The 15,544-nt window shown below is 38.7% G+C and overlaps 1 protein-coding gene across 3 annotated transcripts in view; it reads left to right on the plus strand.

Moving 5' to 3' along the window:
* The window catches only part of ATE1 (arginyltransferase 1), an 84,749-nt gene that overhangs the window by 14,549 nt on the left and 54,656 nt on the right, over window positions 1–15,544 (plus strand). For all 3 annotated transcript variants that reach the window (XM_082764560.1, XM_082764558.1, XM_082764559.1), the window contains exon 8: window positions 12,540–12,572. In XM_082764560.1, coding sequence (XP_082620686.1) covers window positions 12,540–12,572 — 33 coding nt within the window. The remainder of the gene's footprint in view (window positions 1–12,539; window positions 12,573–15,544) is intronic.

Below are 15,544 nucleotides of genomic sequence, written 5' to 3' on the forward strand. Positions count from 1 at the left end.
GCCATCAACTGGTTGCCTTAGATGTAATGAGAGTACACTATATATGAATAAGGCTGCTTTTAAAATAGAAAAAGGTGTTTGCATGATTCTAATCCTATTATATTAAGGTTAAAAATAATAATAAAACACTAGTGAGGTTCTAAACAAGCAGCAAGTCTTTGGTTCTTTGGCAGGTGCCCCAGCGTTTTCGTTAGCAGAATTAACGAATTTGGTATTTTGGATCTCTCCTTTCTATCTGCTGCAAATATAAGACTTCAATATTGATCAATTCTGTCAGACCTTTTGGTTCTTGAGAGCAAGACTTGCAGAAGTGATACCTAGCGAGCTGTGGCTGCTTTCCAGGTAGAATAATAAAACCATATAATCATTTTTGGCTTTAGCTCAAAAGAATGTACAGGGAGCATTTTTGTAAGATCTGTGTAATGCTACTGTGGGAAACCATAAACTCTACTTCACTTTGTTTTGTAAAATAGTAGAACTCATAACAATAAGTACTAGTCTCTGCCTTTTTCTTAATTACTGACATAAATGAGGTTAATTATAATCCGGTAAAATTGGAAACGTTGAGAAAGTCTGAGCTATTTACTGGATTGGTAACATGCATTACCTGGGCTGATCTGGGACCTCATTTGCCTGCTACAATGAATGTATTTCAGCCTTATTGCTGAGACAGAACATGTAATCCAGCGTGCTTTTGCTCTGAAAACTGTTACTGCAAAGAGAGAGTGGTGAGAACCTCCTAATTTTATATTTTCTTTGTTCAGAATTACAGGTGATTTTTAATACACTGCTTACTCCCCTCATGAAGAATCAAGGGCACTATCACCAGGGCTGCTTGCAGTTCGGTTCTGAATGGCATCTGGCACTTGGTTCATCATGCCCTGTTTGGTCAGAGCGCATGGCTTGTCTTAGGCTTGTGTTTGATAGCCCTAATCACCCATATATACATATATATTAATCTTTTTATTACAAACTGAGGGAGTCTAGAGGATTAAAGCTGTTTAAAGATGCACATTAAAAATTTCCACCCCATTAAGGTGTAAAGTCTAACACAAGTTAATTCCTAATGAGGAAGGAGATGGATTTCTCTTCATACTGCTAGAAGTTCACTGGGTTTTTATCTTCCTGTTTTTCCCTGTTACTTGTCATAGGTGTTTCTTCTTTTTCTCTGGCATCATGTTTGTGCAGGCTTAGTACAATATTCCAAGGGAGACAGGAACTTCTCTGAATCTTCCAGTAAGTGTAAAAACTCAGTCTGGTGCTGGTGGGTTTTGATACAGATCCTTCTAAAACACTAGAAATCGTGTTAGGTGTGTTCATCTGACTGTCTGGTTAAGGTCTTGCTGTTCGCAGTTATTAGGCACCAAAGCACAGTCACCTCAATCAAAAGCATTTTGTAATTGATCCCTGGAGGAAGTAGACTGAAGAATACATTACACAAAATGTATTTTTGCGTAGGTTAGAAGCCGTAATACTGAACCTTTGTAGGAGGAGAATTACTGGAGTCTCTTCTAAGAACAGAAGATAGTAAGTAGGGTAAAACTGGTCCAAGTTTTTTAGAAGGACAGTGGAAAGTACTGTTTGAAAGACCTCAAATTTTTTCTTCCTCTTTTTCAGACTTTGTAATATATCATACAGACATTATGGAGCCAAGTAATTTTTTAAGTAAAGGTAGAATGAAATTCTGTCCTATACACAGGGCTTTTTTCAGGGCAGTAACAAGTCTGCTTTGGGTTTTAAACTGGCAAACATCCAGGAATTTTTTGGATCTAAAATTAAGTCTATCTTTTAATCTGTGCAAGCTAATATAACTGTGTGTGGCTGATGAACCTCCTTCGCTGATAAGCCTCCATTTCAGGGAGAGTCCTGCACACTTTCGTGTTTGGAAAGCTTCTAGTTTAGGAAAAGTATTTAATTTACATTTGGCTGAACACTTCACATTCAGAAACCTGCCTGTATTTAAATTCATAATCCAACAAAAATTATTGTGGGTCATATTAACAAGTTCTTTTTGGAATATATTATTAAATTGTTGGCATTGCACTATACTGTCTGCCTGTATGATCTACTAGACTAGCTTTAATATTAACAGTATTATATTAAAAGGCAATTTTAGGAATAGACTTATAATTCTGGTGATTTGAAAATAACACTAATGTGGAAAGTTATATAAAAAAAAAGTCACAATATTAACATAAGGTACGTGAACTGTGAAGATGATTATTGCTCAATGAATGTGAAAGAAGGCTCTCTTTTTGCACCTATGCAATGTGTATACATCTTTTGATCGAGATTTTTATGTGATGGAGGGGACTTCAGTACAGGCAATGCATGGAAGGCTTAATGCCAAAACTTACTTAGAACTTTTAGGCACTCTCTGCTTAGTGCCATGCTGACACCATTGGTAACTGATGTTTCGGTGCCTTCAGGCCAGTGGGTCTTTTGGGATTTTCCTTTCACCTCCTGACTTCCACTGCTTTGGAATCTCTGATGGAGACCTCAGTTGTAAGCTCATGGGTGCCACATTGTGCCTCTCTTTTTTTTTTTCCTCCCTTGCTGCTGCTGCCACTGATTTGACCCTTGATGGATAATAGCTGGGATTTTTTTTTCATTTGTAATTTTAGAATTACTTGTGTACTGTGAGAGGTAACACACATTTTGAAAAAAATACATTGGTAAAGCTTTTATCTTGAAAGTCTAAATATTTAGGAATCAGAAAACCTCTCTTGGGGTTTGTTACTCCAAGTTTCACTGTCAGCTTAACAAGCCCTTAACAAACCCCCTGCGTTCTTCATTTTAATTTAACCCGTGGTCTCTTCAAACCACAGCTTGCTGTGTGTTTATGGTCTATGTGTGACAGAATAAGTGAAGATCTTCTGCTTAAGGACGTACAGGAGTTTATTAAGTGCTAAGTGAAATACTAGAAAACAAACCTTTCTTGTAGAAAAGGTCCTGTCTTTTTTTTTTTTTCAATGCAGTTTATTTTTGATGAGCATAGGATTCATTTATTAGTTCTGGTTCATCGAAGTGGATATTTTCTGGAAATTCACAGCTACAGCAGTTCTAAGACCGAATTCCACTTGTGACTAAAGCCTTGTACATTATATATTCTGGTCCTTTAGCTATTAAAATATAGTCAGGTTCTGACACCAGTTTACCTTAGTAAGTTTAAAAAAAAAAAAAAACAACAAACTGAAAAGTTCAACTTTCTGTAGCAAAATAAATAAATAAAAGCAATTTGCAGTTGTGTTTTACATGTTTAAAGAGAAGTAATTATTCTGCTACAGTATCTGATTTAGCATCCTTTAGTCTTGTCCATGGCTTTCTATCATTGAAAATATATCTCCTTTAAAAACATATTGCTTTTTCTCCCCTTTATTCCTCTACTCAGTTACTATTTTTTTCCAGTTTTCTCATTCTTCAGTGATGTTTCGAAGACAGTGGTTTTCTTAACTTTCTGGCAGCATTTCTTAGCACAGCTTGTATTGATACAGGGCTATCTACTTCTTATTTCTGAACCTCTCTTTCTTCTTGTAATTTAATCTTTGTGCAATGTTGTTTTTCCAAAACTGAACTATTATATCTTCAGTAACTCCTCGCTTGCTGTCTGTATTTAACTTTGGCCAGTCATACTCTGCTGGATAATTTGGCCATCAAACAGCGTTTTGTCCCTTGTGTTAATTTAAGCCAAACTTGGAAAATGGTACTTGTTTTACCACTCTGATAATCTAGTTTAAGGCATTGAATAACTTCTGGTGGTGCAGGGTTTTGCAGAATCATGTATTTTCAATGTTTTGGCAAAAGCCTTGTTTGTTTATTCTTTATCTGGAGTCGTGCTTACTCTAAGGTGGTCTTTGGCTGCTAGCCTGGTGTAATGCAAGTGCTTGATAGTAATCTTGCAATCTGTTTTAAAGCTTGAAAATGGGGGGTGGGAGAGAGAATGTGAGAATTTCTTTTGGGCCAGTTGGTTTGGATGTGCTCAGTGTGCTTAGATTTCTGTGAGGAGGCTTCAGTAAAATTGGGCCAGCCGAGGAGGCTGCGTCCACCCACCTTGCTCTTGTGTAGATGTAGCATCTGCCATGCCATGCTGACTTTTTGTCAGAAAGGTCAAGATTAGATTACATCATGCCATGAGTATTGCTGCTAACGTGTTTACAGTCGCTGCTCATACAAATTTTGAGGTACAAGTCTGCAAACTAAGTCTAGTTTACTGCATTCAGCTTGAGTATCACAGCGTTGGTGTGCAGGAAGAGCAGTTCGGGTGAATGCATCTACCTGAGTGTGTAGGCCTCAAATTGTTGTTTGAGCTTTTGCTGGAGAGAGGCAGCACTGAGCCCTCACAGATCCAGTGGCTTCTGTCAGAGCTAACCAAAGGGAGTGTAGAAATGGAGTAGCGGTGTTAAACCTGCACCAGGTCCCAGTGGTGCTCTGGCCCCCTGAGGTGAGGAGTACCCGCCATTGCTGTGGGGGCAGTGTCACCATCCTCAGTGCTGAGTAGATAATGTGGTAAAGTAGAAGTAAGTTTGTGATCAGCCAAGTAAGATCCTATTCTAGGAACCATTTTAAGCATCTTCTTGCTGCTGTAATCATAAATAACTTAGCTTGTGAGTGAAAATGTTTCAAATCTCTGGTTTTGTCTTGACGTAAATGCTGCAACTCTTTTCTGTATAGGTTTTTCATCTACTGATTATCCTCTCTTGTCTTTTTTTGGTGTCTGGTATAAATCGAACTTCTCTTGAAAACCTTCTGAAAACCCTCAAAACCCTTTAGTCAGCCTCAGAACTGGCCTGCTTGTCCCTGTGCTTCGGAGGGCAGTCAGCTGCTGGTGGCCAGCAAAGTAAGAGGTGCCTAATGGCACTTGTGTTGGTGTGGTTTTACTGAATGGGTTGGTGTCCTGAGGAGAAACACAGCAAACCACTCTCTAATTAAAAGTTGCTCTTAAATAGTGCTGTGGAAGAGCTGATTTTTCAGTTTTTCCTCTGTGGGAACACAAAGCCTTATTATGCTGCTATGTAAATGCAGTTATCTGCTTTCTGAGTAATATATTGTTATCTTTAAATGAGTCGTTGGGGAAATCTGAAGAATTAGGGGAAACCCCAACAGGTTATTAAGTGGGAAAGTATTAATAGCTGAATGAATTAAGATACAGGCATGGAAAATAGATGTATTGCCTATTGAACAAGTTTATCCAAGGCTACTCTTGGATTAACCAAGCCCAAAAAGTGCTTGGTTTTGGAAGAGGTGAAAATGCGCAAGGGTAGAACCTGTGCTAGTGTTTGTCACATTCTCTGCACTTCCTCTGGCCTTTTTTCTTTTTGGAAGTAGTGCGCACAGATCTCTTTCTCTGGTCCAAGATGATAGTTCTTGTGCACTTTCAAATACAGCCCTTGTTTGCCAGCATTTATCCTTTCTTGATAAAGTAGTGGAAGACTGTATTCATGTTCAATATGTGGATCTGTGTGGAGCTTATAAAAATCCACAATGTAATCAATTGCAAGAACTTATTTACACATCTACAAGTTACATTTATTTTTTTCTGCTTGGGTGGTAGTTTTATTTATATTCTGCAAGATTCGAGCTGTAATGAAGAAAAATTGTGAAAATGTAACCTGGGAAAACCTGAATAAGGGCAACTTCGATAATGAACAGAGAGGCGATACCAGGCTGAGCATCCTTTGGTTAAAGAGGCATTGTTTCCCTGTATTTCAGTGCAGGATCAGTTGGAACACAAAGCTGATCAGCAGATCAAGAGTACCATGATTGTTCAAATAAATTTTATGAATGACACTTTGTCCCCTCTTTTGTTTTTTGTTTTTTTTTTTTTTCAATTGTCAGAAGAAATATAATGAGTCTTTATAATATAGCTTTGTCTTAATTTCTACACAGCAAAATGGACAAATGTGGTTTTGTGATCTGGAGGTTTTGGGATGTTGAGCAACTTGCATTTTAATAGCATTTGATTATTTTGCTGGATGATGTAGTAACATATGCTCACTATTGGTCTGTAAGAGCAGTAGTCTTTTATTTAGTAATCTTTATAAGACTTTCTGCATATAATACTGCATACTGCAGTTGATCTGCATTAAAATATCTTTAATTTGTTACAAAGGCACTTCAGTTATTCTTTGTATTTAGAAGTCAACTTTGGATCATCCAAACTTGATGTATTCTCATAAATGCACATTAACTACTTGTTCATTCATTGATGTTTTTCCAGCGCTTGATCTGTCTGTATTGAATGTGGAGTAGTACATAAAAGAAAAAAGCTGTGCTGCTATTGCAAACATTTGTTATCAGATATTTATTCCATTAGCAATGTAAGAATAGCTGTATGTTGGCTATTAATTTGTTATAATAATGAATCTTGATTTATGCTTACAGCAGATTTCATCAGCTCTGACAGCTTCTATTTTCCTTTGGTGCTGGAGTTAAGTCAACTGTTATCCCCAGACAAAGCAGAATTGAAATACATTTTTCTTTCCAGTGTAGTAGAAATAATTACATTTTTTGTAATTGCTTTTTATATATGTTTTCAATTAGCTGGAGTAGAGAACATGAAAGTAGAATTCTTTAACTTTTCAAATGGTTATTTAAATGATGACAGCTAGCGGATTTGAATGGATAGGCATTTGAATTCCAGGCAGGTTTTTGCTCCAAAGTCCTTACTAAGACTACAGATGAAGCCACGTAACCAATTCTGTGCTTCGTGGCGCTGTTGTGCTGATACCTGGGTTTTGGCCACTTGAAGAAAACCTGCAGAATAATGTATGGAATAATGTTGTGAGAAGAAGAGAGAAGAGTGAACTTTGTCTCCTGCAGCTCTAGAGACAGAAATGCTTTGGTGATGGAATCAAGCGCAGGTGCCCCACGGTGCAGCAGAGGTAGCTTGCTCTACTGGCATGTCACTGCCTCTCTGCTGGGGCTGCCTCAAGAGAGGAAGAGTATGAGAATAACCAGTGTTTTATCCTTTAGCTTCATCGAATTACAGCAGAAAAATCTGAAAATGAGACAGAAACCCTAACTGGGTCCAAAGGCTAGGCTGGCTCTTCAGATGTGAAGCTGGATTTAAGGAAGCTTAGTAGCAGATCTGCTTTGTGAAGACAAATCCTGATTTGCAAACGTTTCAACTCTTGCTTGACAGCAAAATACCTCGGTTTCTGCATAGGAAATGCAGGGGGGGCTTTGCAGAATATAAATCACCTGGAGGATTTCTGTGATCCAACCTGCCCAGCTTTGGGGTGATTAACTGAAACATTTTGGAACATTTTGATACCTGCTTGCCCTAAATCTGAGGTGTTAAAATGCATTTCTGGGTATTTAAACGGTAGATGCAGATGTGGAGCTTCATCAGTCAAAACGTGGAGCTCTGCAGGCAGGGACAGTAAATAAAATGAATACTGTGAAAATATTTTTTCTGGGCCCTTTCATGCCAAGAGAGAAACTTTTTGATCCCAATAATGTACTCATTAGCTAATTTGGGCAGAACAAAGTAGCTCTCTACCAGTTCATCTCAGTGAAGTGTCCATCTCACCAGACACATTGCATTTCTGACCCAATCTTGCCCTTTTTTTGAATCTATCTTGAGGTTGTCAACATAGTATCTGTCTTATATATTATGTATTGTATATACATTAGAACATAAATATATACATTGGCTAATTCTGTTCTTTAGCTGTAATCAGTTCTTGTTGAAAAAAATAACAAGAGTGCTTGTAATTCCAAATGGAGTTTATTTAATAATATATTGCCATGTAAAAACCAAGCATTTTTTTCTTCCTGCCTCTTCGCTGGTGAACTGAATGATTGTGATGGGTGGTTTAAAACACTGCTACAATATACCTGCTTCATTAATGTGAATTTTTTTTATTTTTTTTTGGTTTTAAGTCTGTTTACAGTAGATTTTGCCTTTAAGAAAAGGGCTGAAGTGTAACCAAAACAAGCTATGTGGCAGCTACACAAGTTAGAAAACATTTTCATAAATGATCATAAAAATTCGACGGTAGTTTCCAGAAAGAGCCAGAGTGAACGGTTTATTGCTGTTGAGGCCTACTGAAGCAAGCATTTTATTTAACTTTTCACGGGTGTTTTATAATGACAAGCTTGTAGAAAAATAGTACGTGTCTCAGTTCCGCCTGCAGAGCGAGCTGGACGCTCTCTTTACTTCGTGCTTAACTAAATATTTGTCTTGGAAGAAAAGAATTTATCAACACACAAAAGATACACTGTTTGGAAAGGTGCAAGAAATTACTGAAATAGGTATCGTTTTTTTTTTTTTTTTTTTCCTTTTCCAGTTTCTTTAATTGCCTCCCAGAAATACACTTGCACTACTATAGGAAGCGGAGCGACCAGCCTAGGAAATGCCAGGGAGCGCCTTCTGATCGATTCCGGCAGCCAGCTCCCAATTTTTAGGTCTCTTTAACCCAGTTTCCTATTTCTTTTTTTGATTTTTTTTTTTTTTCTAGCGAGAGAATTCTGGGGAAAAAATCGAGCCTTTGTGGTCATTGTTATCTGCCTTAGCTTGCCCAGGCAGCAGTACGTTTTCATAATGCTCTTGAATGGGCTCTTTTATCAGCTCAGTCGCTGACAGCGCTAATCTGATGCCTGGCTCCTCGTGGTGGGCTGCTGCTGCCACAGAACGTCTCGCTTCAGTTACCTTGCACTTCAGGTCTCTGATAAACCTAATTTTAAATCCAAGAGCACTTTCTGGATCGGCCTGATTCTTTCAGTGTGCTCGCGTGGCCTCGTGGCTGCAGCGCTGTGAATCCAGGCCCTGTGAGCCAAAGAATTTAGGTGCCTGGTCAACTGAGCGACTCGTCCCCACTGTTTCAGATCAGAGTTTTTACATCCCGGCTTACGTGGTTTTCCTAATTTTGACACTGAGTTTTCTATGGATGTCCACATAAAATTAAAAAGAACTCCTTATTGTAGACTGAGGGATTTCCATTATTTTGAGAATGAGTTTCTCTTGAGCAGGCAAAGCCACAGTGAATCTGTCATCCCATAATGGAATCAAAATCATCATTATGAGGTGCAAGCTTTGTCCCATCACCAATCACTTGTTTCATTACTTCAATTCTTGGTCTGAAAACTATCATTAAGATACGCATTTAAACTTTAAATCCCTCTTTCTATGTTATCAAAAAATCAAAGATTTACTCTGGAGCTGACCTACGCTAAATATGTCAGCTCCAGAATAAACGTTTGATTTTCCTGTTAACATAGGTCTACGGTGATGTTTCAAGGATAGTGGGATAGCTTGGCATCAGCTCTTCCTGTTAATCTTGTTTGATTTTGTCTCATTTTCTGTATTTTTACAGTACACACCATGTTACAGAGCATTGTTCGTTTCTCAGGTCGATTTCAGTCCAGTTGCCTGGAGAGTTCCTCATCCTTGTATTTCGCGGGTCAGTTACTAGGTTCTAGCCTCACAGAAGTTTGATTGAAGTTTTTAGTTTGTTTGTTCATTATTTGAGTATTTTTCACTTTTGTCACTCTACAAGTGAAAACGAAGAAGGACAATTAATGCTTGAGAGCAGAAACATCTTTATTTTGAACTTGTAAGAGGTGATGATGTCTGGAAAGCACTCAAAATGGGGAAACTGCTCTTTTGGTGCCAGGCCGCTTGGGTTTCCTACATGTCAGCATCCACGGCATCTGAACATCCTCCCTCGTACAGCAGGTGTTAGCATTCTGGTTTTAGTGCAGCTTTTTGAAGGTGTGCACGTGCTTGCACTCAAGCAGTTGTCTTCCTGCCTTTTTTCCCCCTCCGTTTTGATTCTTAGCAGTGTCCTTTTAGTCGTATTAGGTGTGTTTGAGTTTATTTCCCATTGGTCTTGTGGTGGCGATGGCTTCTTTATGGCAATTGAAATTGGTTTGCACCAGGGAAAGAATCTTGTGGATTTCATATATATAGTTTTTAAAAGACTGAAGCTTAAGTAATTCAGCTTGAAATGAAAATTAGGAGAGCGTGACTTTGTGAAAGGAATTCCAGTTGTGCTTGTGTGACAGATTGATTTATTTGGCATAAACACCAGCTCTTGACTGTGTTTCTTTCATGGTTTGTAGAATCATTTTTGAATTGTGTTCGTAATTATCCTACAGTATTAAAATGAGACTTTTTTAATTTAGAAAATGAATCTTACATTTATGTTAGTTTAAGTAGCTGTGTAGTCCAGGTATATTCCTGGGTTATGATGAAAGTGTTGTGGGTATGGGGGTGGGAGGAGAGAGTAAGGGCTGAGAAGACAATAGCAAAGGTCAGGAAATCTAAAATATTTGTTATTTTCCATCTCTATATGTCTTTAAATTCTTCCTTTTAAAGCAAAACAATTTCTTAAGTGACTTCTAGAAGAGATTCACAATCTGCTGAAATTTTCTAGCGCTTGGTTCAGAAAATGATCTGACCTGAGAACCTCGAGTATAAACAGATGAACTAATCCGTAATAAAACTTGCAGCGATTTCTCCCCATACGAGGGTGGTACAAATTCAAGTGCAGTTAATTTTTTCCTGGCCACCAGTTGCAGCGCCCCCAGCAAGCCGAGTGATGCTGGGGTGTGCTTGGGGCGCCCTCCCCTGCCCCAAAACCCAGCAGGGCTGGGAGGATGGAGAAAACCATTTGAAAGGTGGTGCTGGCTCCGTTTTCTCACCCATAGGGTTTAACATAGGGTTTAACTTGCACTATAAAGCTAAAGTTACAGATTAAGAACTATCGGGGGTCTTCTGACATCAAAATGAGTAACACATGGCTTATCCTCCCGCTGGCTGTAAGGGCTGATGCACGAGCAGGGCAGGAATTTGTAAATCTCTGGTCTTTTTTTATGGGAACATAACTCGGTAATTCAGATTTTCAATTTTTTTTTCTTCAAGTATTGCCTGTTTTTTTTTTTTTCCCTTAATCTCTGACCGTACCCACCAAACCAATAAAAATTCTGGAATTGAATTAAGATCTCACAGGCATTTGTTTATCTAAATTCAATAATTTAGAGCATCCACCACGCTGGTGGTGAGTACATCTGAAATGGCTGATTGTAGGAAATGCCCGTTACCCTTGTCTTCAAGAGCAGCTTAATCGAAATTCAGTGTTCATCCCAAAAGTTTGCTGTCCATTCACAGCTCAACTAGAATGCTGCTGTGTGTTGGAGAGGGAAAATATCTGGAGTCTGACTTCTGCAAGGTCTTGTCTGTTAGCATCACTGCTGGAGCACCTTTTAGTGCATCTTAGGGCAGGCTGAGATTCGGTGTTCACTTCCAGCTACAATAGAACGGTCCAGGTAATGTTTGCAGATCCATATATCTACCAGAGGCTGCATTTTGATTTCTAAAATCTGAATTATGGCATTTTCTGAGGAAAATAAAGTTTTAATTACTTAGACTGTATATGGGCCTCAGTCCTAAGTCAGCAATTTGTAGTGTTGGCACTACAATGTTGCCTGCCTTCCTCTCATCCCCCACCCAGGGGAAAATGGGATGCTTGACAAGTAATCACCTGCAGTTTTATCTATCCCCCGTTAAGCAGAAAACTCTTCTCTAATTTATCTCAGAAATTCATAGAATTCTTGACCAAGAAATCTTGTGAACAGTCTTTTTTTTTTTTTTTTTTTTTTTTGTGTGTGTGTGTATGCATATTTTTTTTTAAATCAAACTTCAAATCAGAAGTTGTTGATTACTCTTGTTTTGCAGTTTGGTCATGACTGATTTATTAAATTGTTTGGCTTATTAGAGGAGGGGGAGTTTGGCTGTGTGACACAAACTAGCTCTTTAACAAAGGAATGTTTTGGGGTTAAATTCATAGAATTTTGCAATATCTTTTAATGTGTTTTATGTGGAATCCACCACTAAGGAGATATTCGTATTAAATAAGCAAATGATGGTAAATAAATAGCTATTATATTTTACTACTCTTAGAAACTTGCACAAGCTCCAGATCATTAAAAGCTTGCCTTTGTCTGATTATCTGTAGCACGTCATTTTGTTTGAGTCAAGAATCTGGTTTGGAAAATGCTTGCACTTTCAGGAAGCTGATTTTTCTTTTTCCCCTCTTCTTCTTTAGACTTGAACAGGCTTGCTCTTGATTTTGATTGCAAAGAGACTTTATTAAATTTCTGTTAAAAGAGATGATGGCCCTAATCCCTTTAGAGATGGGGCAGGTACCAGTGGAATTGGGAAGAGACTCCCTGTTGCAGGCAGTCATAGAGAGGGGCAATGTCTACTTCAAATAAAAGATAGTGATAAATTTAAATTCTGTAGAATAGAAGATGTTTGAAAATGGGATGTGAGAGAATGAAGTGTTTTGGATCATTAGTCATTTGGATCATATTTGTTTGTACTTAGGAACAAAGTAGAAAGTGGGAATTTGTTCGGGAATTTTATTTCACCTCCTAAATCCTGTTGGTGTTTTTCAAGTATATGGTTTTGAAAGCACGTCTGTCTGAATGTTAATGTATCCTGAAGTGTTACTAACATATTTCTTGCTTTTCTGCTTTGCATATTCGGACTGTCTTCTTGGGCACATATTTTTGATGAATCTACCTTGATGCAGTTCACACGATTCCTCTGTGATTCTCCTCTTGAGGTATGTATTAAGTCTAGACGCAAATTTTGAAATGAGCGTGTTCATCCCTCTTCACTTTTTGCAGGCAGTACACCGCTATGGGTGCAGGTGTCACAGTGTTTGTATCATCACCAGGCAGGAGGGAAGATAACACTGAATTTTCAAAGGAGTCTGCGGAGCTAGATAAGGAACTATCACTAAATTTCATATCTCTGCATTTAGGAAAAAAAAAAAAAAGGCAGAAAGTGCTGTGGTTTTGTGTTCTTGATTTATTTCCTTGAAAGAATGTATTCCAAAATAATTTATTGACCTTGTGTTTGACTACAACGTGAGTTAAAAATTAAGGAGAGATGCACTTAGTCCTTTGCCTACTGGAAAAGAAACGTGGGTTCGTGGCACTGTCTGTCTTGTTAGCCTTAGAGAGCCGAGGACCACGTGAGTGTAATGAAATTGTCAGGTTATAGTAATTACGCGAGTAATTCGATATGTCGCGGGTTGAATGGATCCATGTGTGGAGGGTTTGTTGCTTTTCTCTGCTGAGTCCGCTGGCCTTTGCATTCCTGAAAGCTGAAGAGTAATAGAGCTCATTAGACTTTATAGGAAAAGGGCTTTTATCACCTCGTCAACCCAGGCAGCAGACTGCCATTATATTCTTAATTTTGTATGGCTACGTAGATGTTGATGCACACTTCCCTGCCAGGTTTATACCAGTATTGTTTCTTACAGACACTTTTTATTGACATTTCGAAGCTTGAATTAAATTTTGTGTGGCACCACTGCAGATGTCTTCAATTAGATGGAGTTAAATAAAAGCGGTTGTATATCAGAGGCCAAGGGATTCTTGAAATTCTTTATTCTGAAACAGTTGCCACGAGCAAAACTGGTAGTGTGCAGTCTGTTTACTCTTTTGAACAAAAATAATTTAAAATCAAATTTGAGCCTTACACGATTTCAATTTGTAATTGTTTTGAATTTTTAATACCATTATTAGCTGCAAATAGTATCAACACCCGGACTCTTCCTGCTTTTTTTTTTTTTTTTTTTTTTTTCTCAATTTTAGGATCCTGTTTAGTTTCAGTTTTGGCTACGGGCTCTGGCACGAGAAATGAAATAGTTTAAAAAACGATATAGGATGTGGTAGCAGAAACCTAGGCAATTTTCTGGCAGTAAACAGGGCACAGCAGAGGGAAGGGATTGTTTGTTTTTTGTTTAGTGTTCCTTTCCTCTTAGAAGCTACAGCCGAGTGTTTGCCATCTGCCACTTCCAGCGATGGAAGTAGATGTAAACGCTCCTGGCCTGGAGCAGGGCGGCTGCAGGACTCCTAGCAAAAACCAGTGTGGATTCGTAGCCTGTTGGTGCCCAAGTGAGAGTCTTTATGGGAAGAGGGCATGGGAAAAACTGGAGGTGATCGTGGTGGATTCTTAGTTTTTGATGACCAGTTAGGGGTGCCTTTGTCCTTCTGCAGCCATCCTGGGTCATCCTGGTGCGATGACCGCACCTGGCCTCAGTGCTCAGGTGGTGTCAGGCAATCCAATGATTTTTTTTTTCTCTTTATAAATCCTTCCCTAACCACTTTTTAGTCTTTTTCCATTTTGACTGATGCTAAGCATGAAGATGATTGTTTTATAAAACTGATCAGCCTCAAAAATATCTTGAAGTGTAAATTGCTTACACCCGTTGTTTTGGATGCACATATAGCCACTTTTTTTTTTCCATGAGCTTGACATTGTATTTATTACCTTTGTCATGTTAATTACTCAATATTATGGGATCTTTCTGTAGCTGTTTGCACTCAGCTCTCGTGTACCCATCCTGCATCATTTTAACCCACCAGCTCAGTGAGCAGGGCCCCCCAAAGCAGCGTGTCCAGGACCATGTTAAGCTGGGGTCTGAAGATCTCCAAGGATGGAGACTCCACCACCTCTCTGGGCAGTCTGATCACTTGAAGCAGAGAAGTGTTTTCTGTGTTCAGCTTGAATTTCATGTGGTTTTTAATTTTTAATGTGTGCCCATTGCTTCTTGTCCCATCAGTGGGCACTTCCGAGAAAACTCTGGATCCCTCAGCTTTATTCCCTCCTATCAGGTATTTACCCACATTGATGAAACGTTCCCGAGTCATTTTGATTTTGGTGCTGAGTGTCTCAGCTTTCTCAAGCCTCTCCTCATTTGTCAGATGCTCCACCACGGTGCATTATTTTTCCTCCCCCCCCTCCCCTCCCCTTTTTTAATGAAAGCCTGTAGTGCTACCTCTGCTGACACAGCCTGTATTTGTAGGCTGCTTTCACAGCACCTCCACTAATCCCTAATGAAAGGAGGACATAGCAGTGAACAGGAAATATGTTGCTAACCAAAAGAGATAGAAATCTACCATATGGCAGGTTTTGTGCGTGTGCCGCTGGGAGAAGAGCTGCTGGAATTAATCATTTCACTTTGGCAAATAACTTCTAGAGTGTAGAAATCAAGACTTTCCTTTGTTGTTGTTGTTGCTTTTTTTTTTTTCTTTGTATGAGGTAGTGTGGATTTCATATTTTACTCTTCCTTCCATCCACAGCAGAGAGTAAACTGGAAATGTTCAAAGTAGGAAATTTCATGAAACCTCCCAGAAGAAAATAATCCGACAGTTATCAGGGTCATGGTGCATTTCTGGTGGGTGACTGTGCAGCACTGTCTGCAGTTGCACTCCAGGCTGGCATGGGGGTTAATCAGTGCAATTTCTATATTAATAGGATCAGTGAAACCTCTCCTCAAAGTAAAGAGAAAGACCGGTGTGCTTTGAACAACACTGAGCGCTCTCACCATCATCAAATTTTCATTGTAAGCACTTCTTCTATTGAAGTGACCCACTTGGAGCAACTTGTAATATCAGATGATATTAAACATTTAAATTTTAATAAGGCATTATTAAATGTAAGCAATCACTTGGTAATGAAAAAACAGCAAGCAGAATACGAAGACACAGAATTAATATATAATGGAATAAGTTATACTTTTCT

This window comes from Aythya marila, assembly GCF_965140915.1.
Source record: "Aythya marila genome assembly, chromosome: 7".
NCBI classification, from domain to species: domain Eukaryota; kingdom Metazoa; phylum Chordata; class Aves; order Anseriformes; family Anatidae; genus Aythya; species Aythya marila.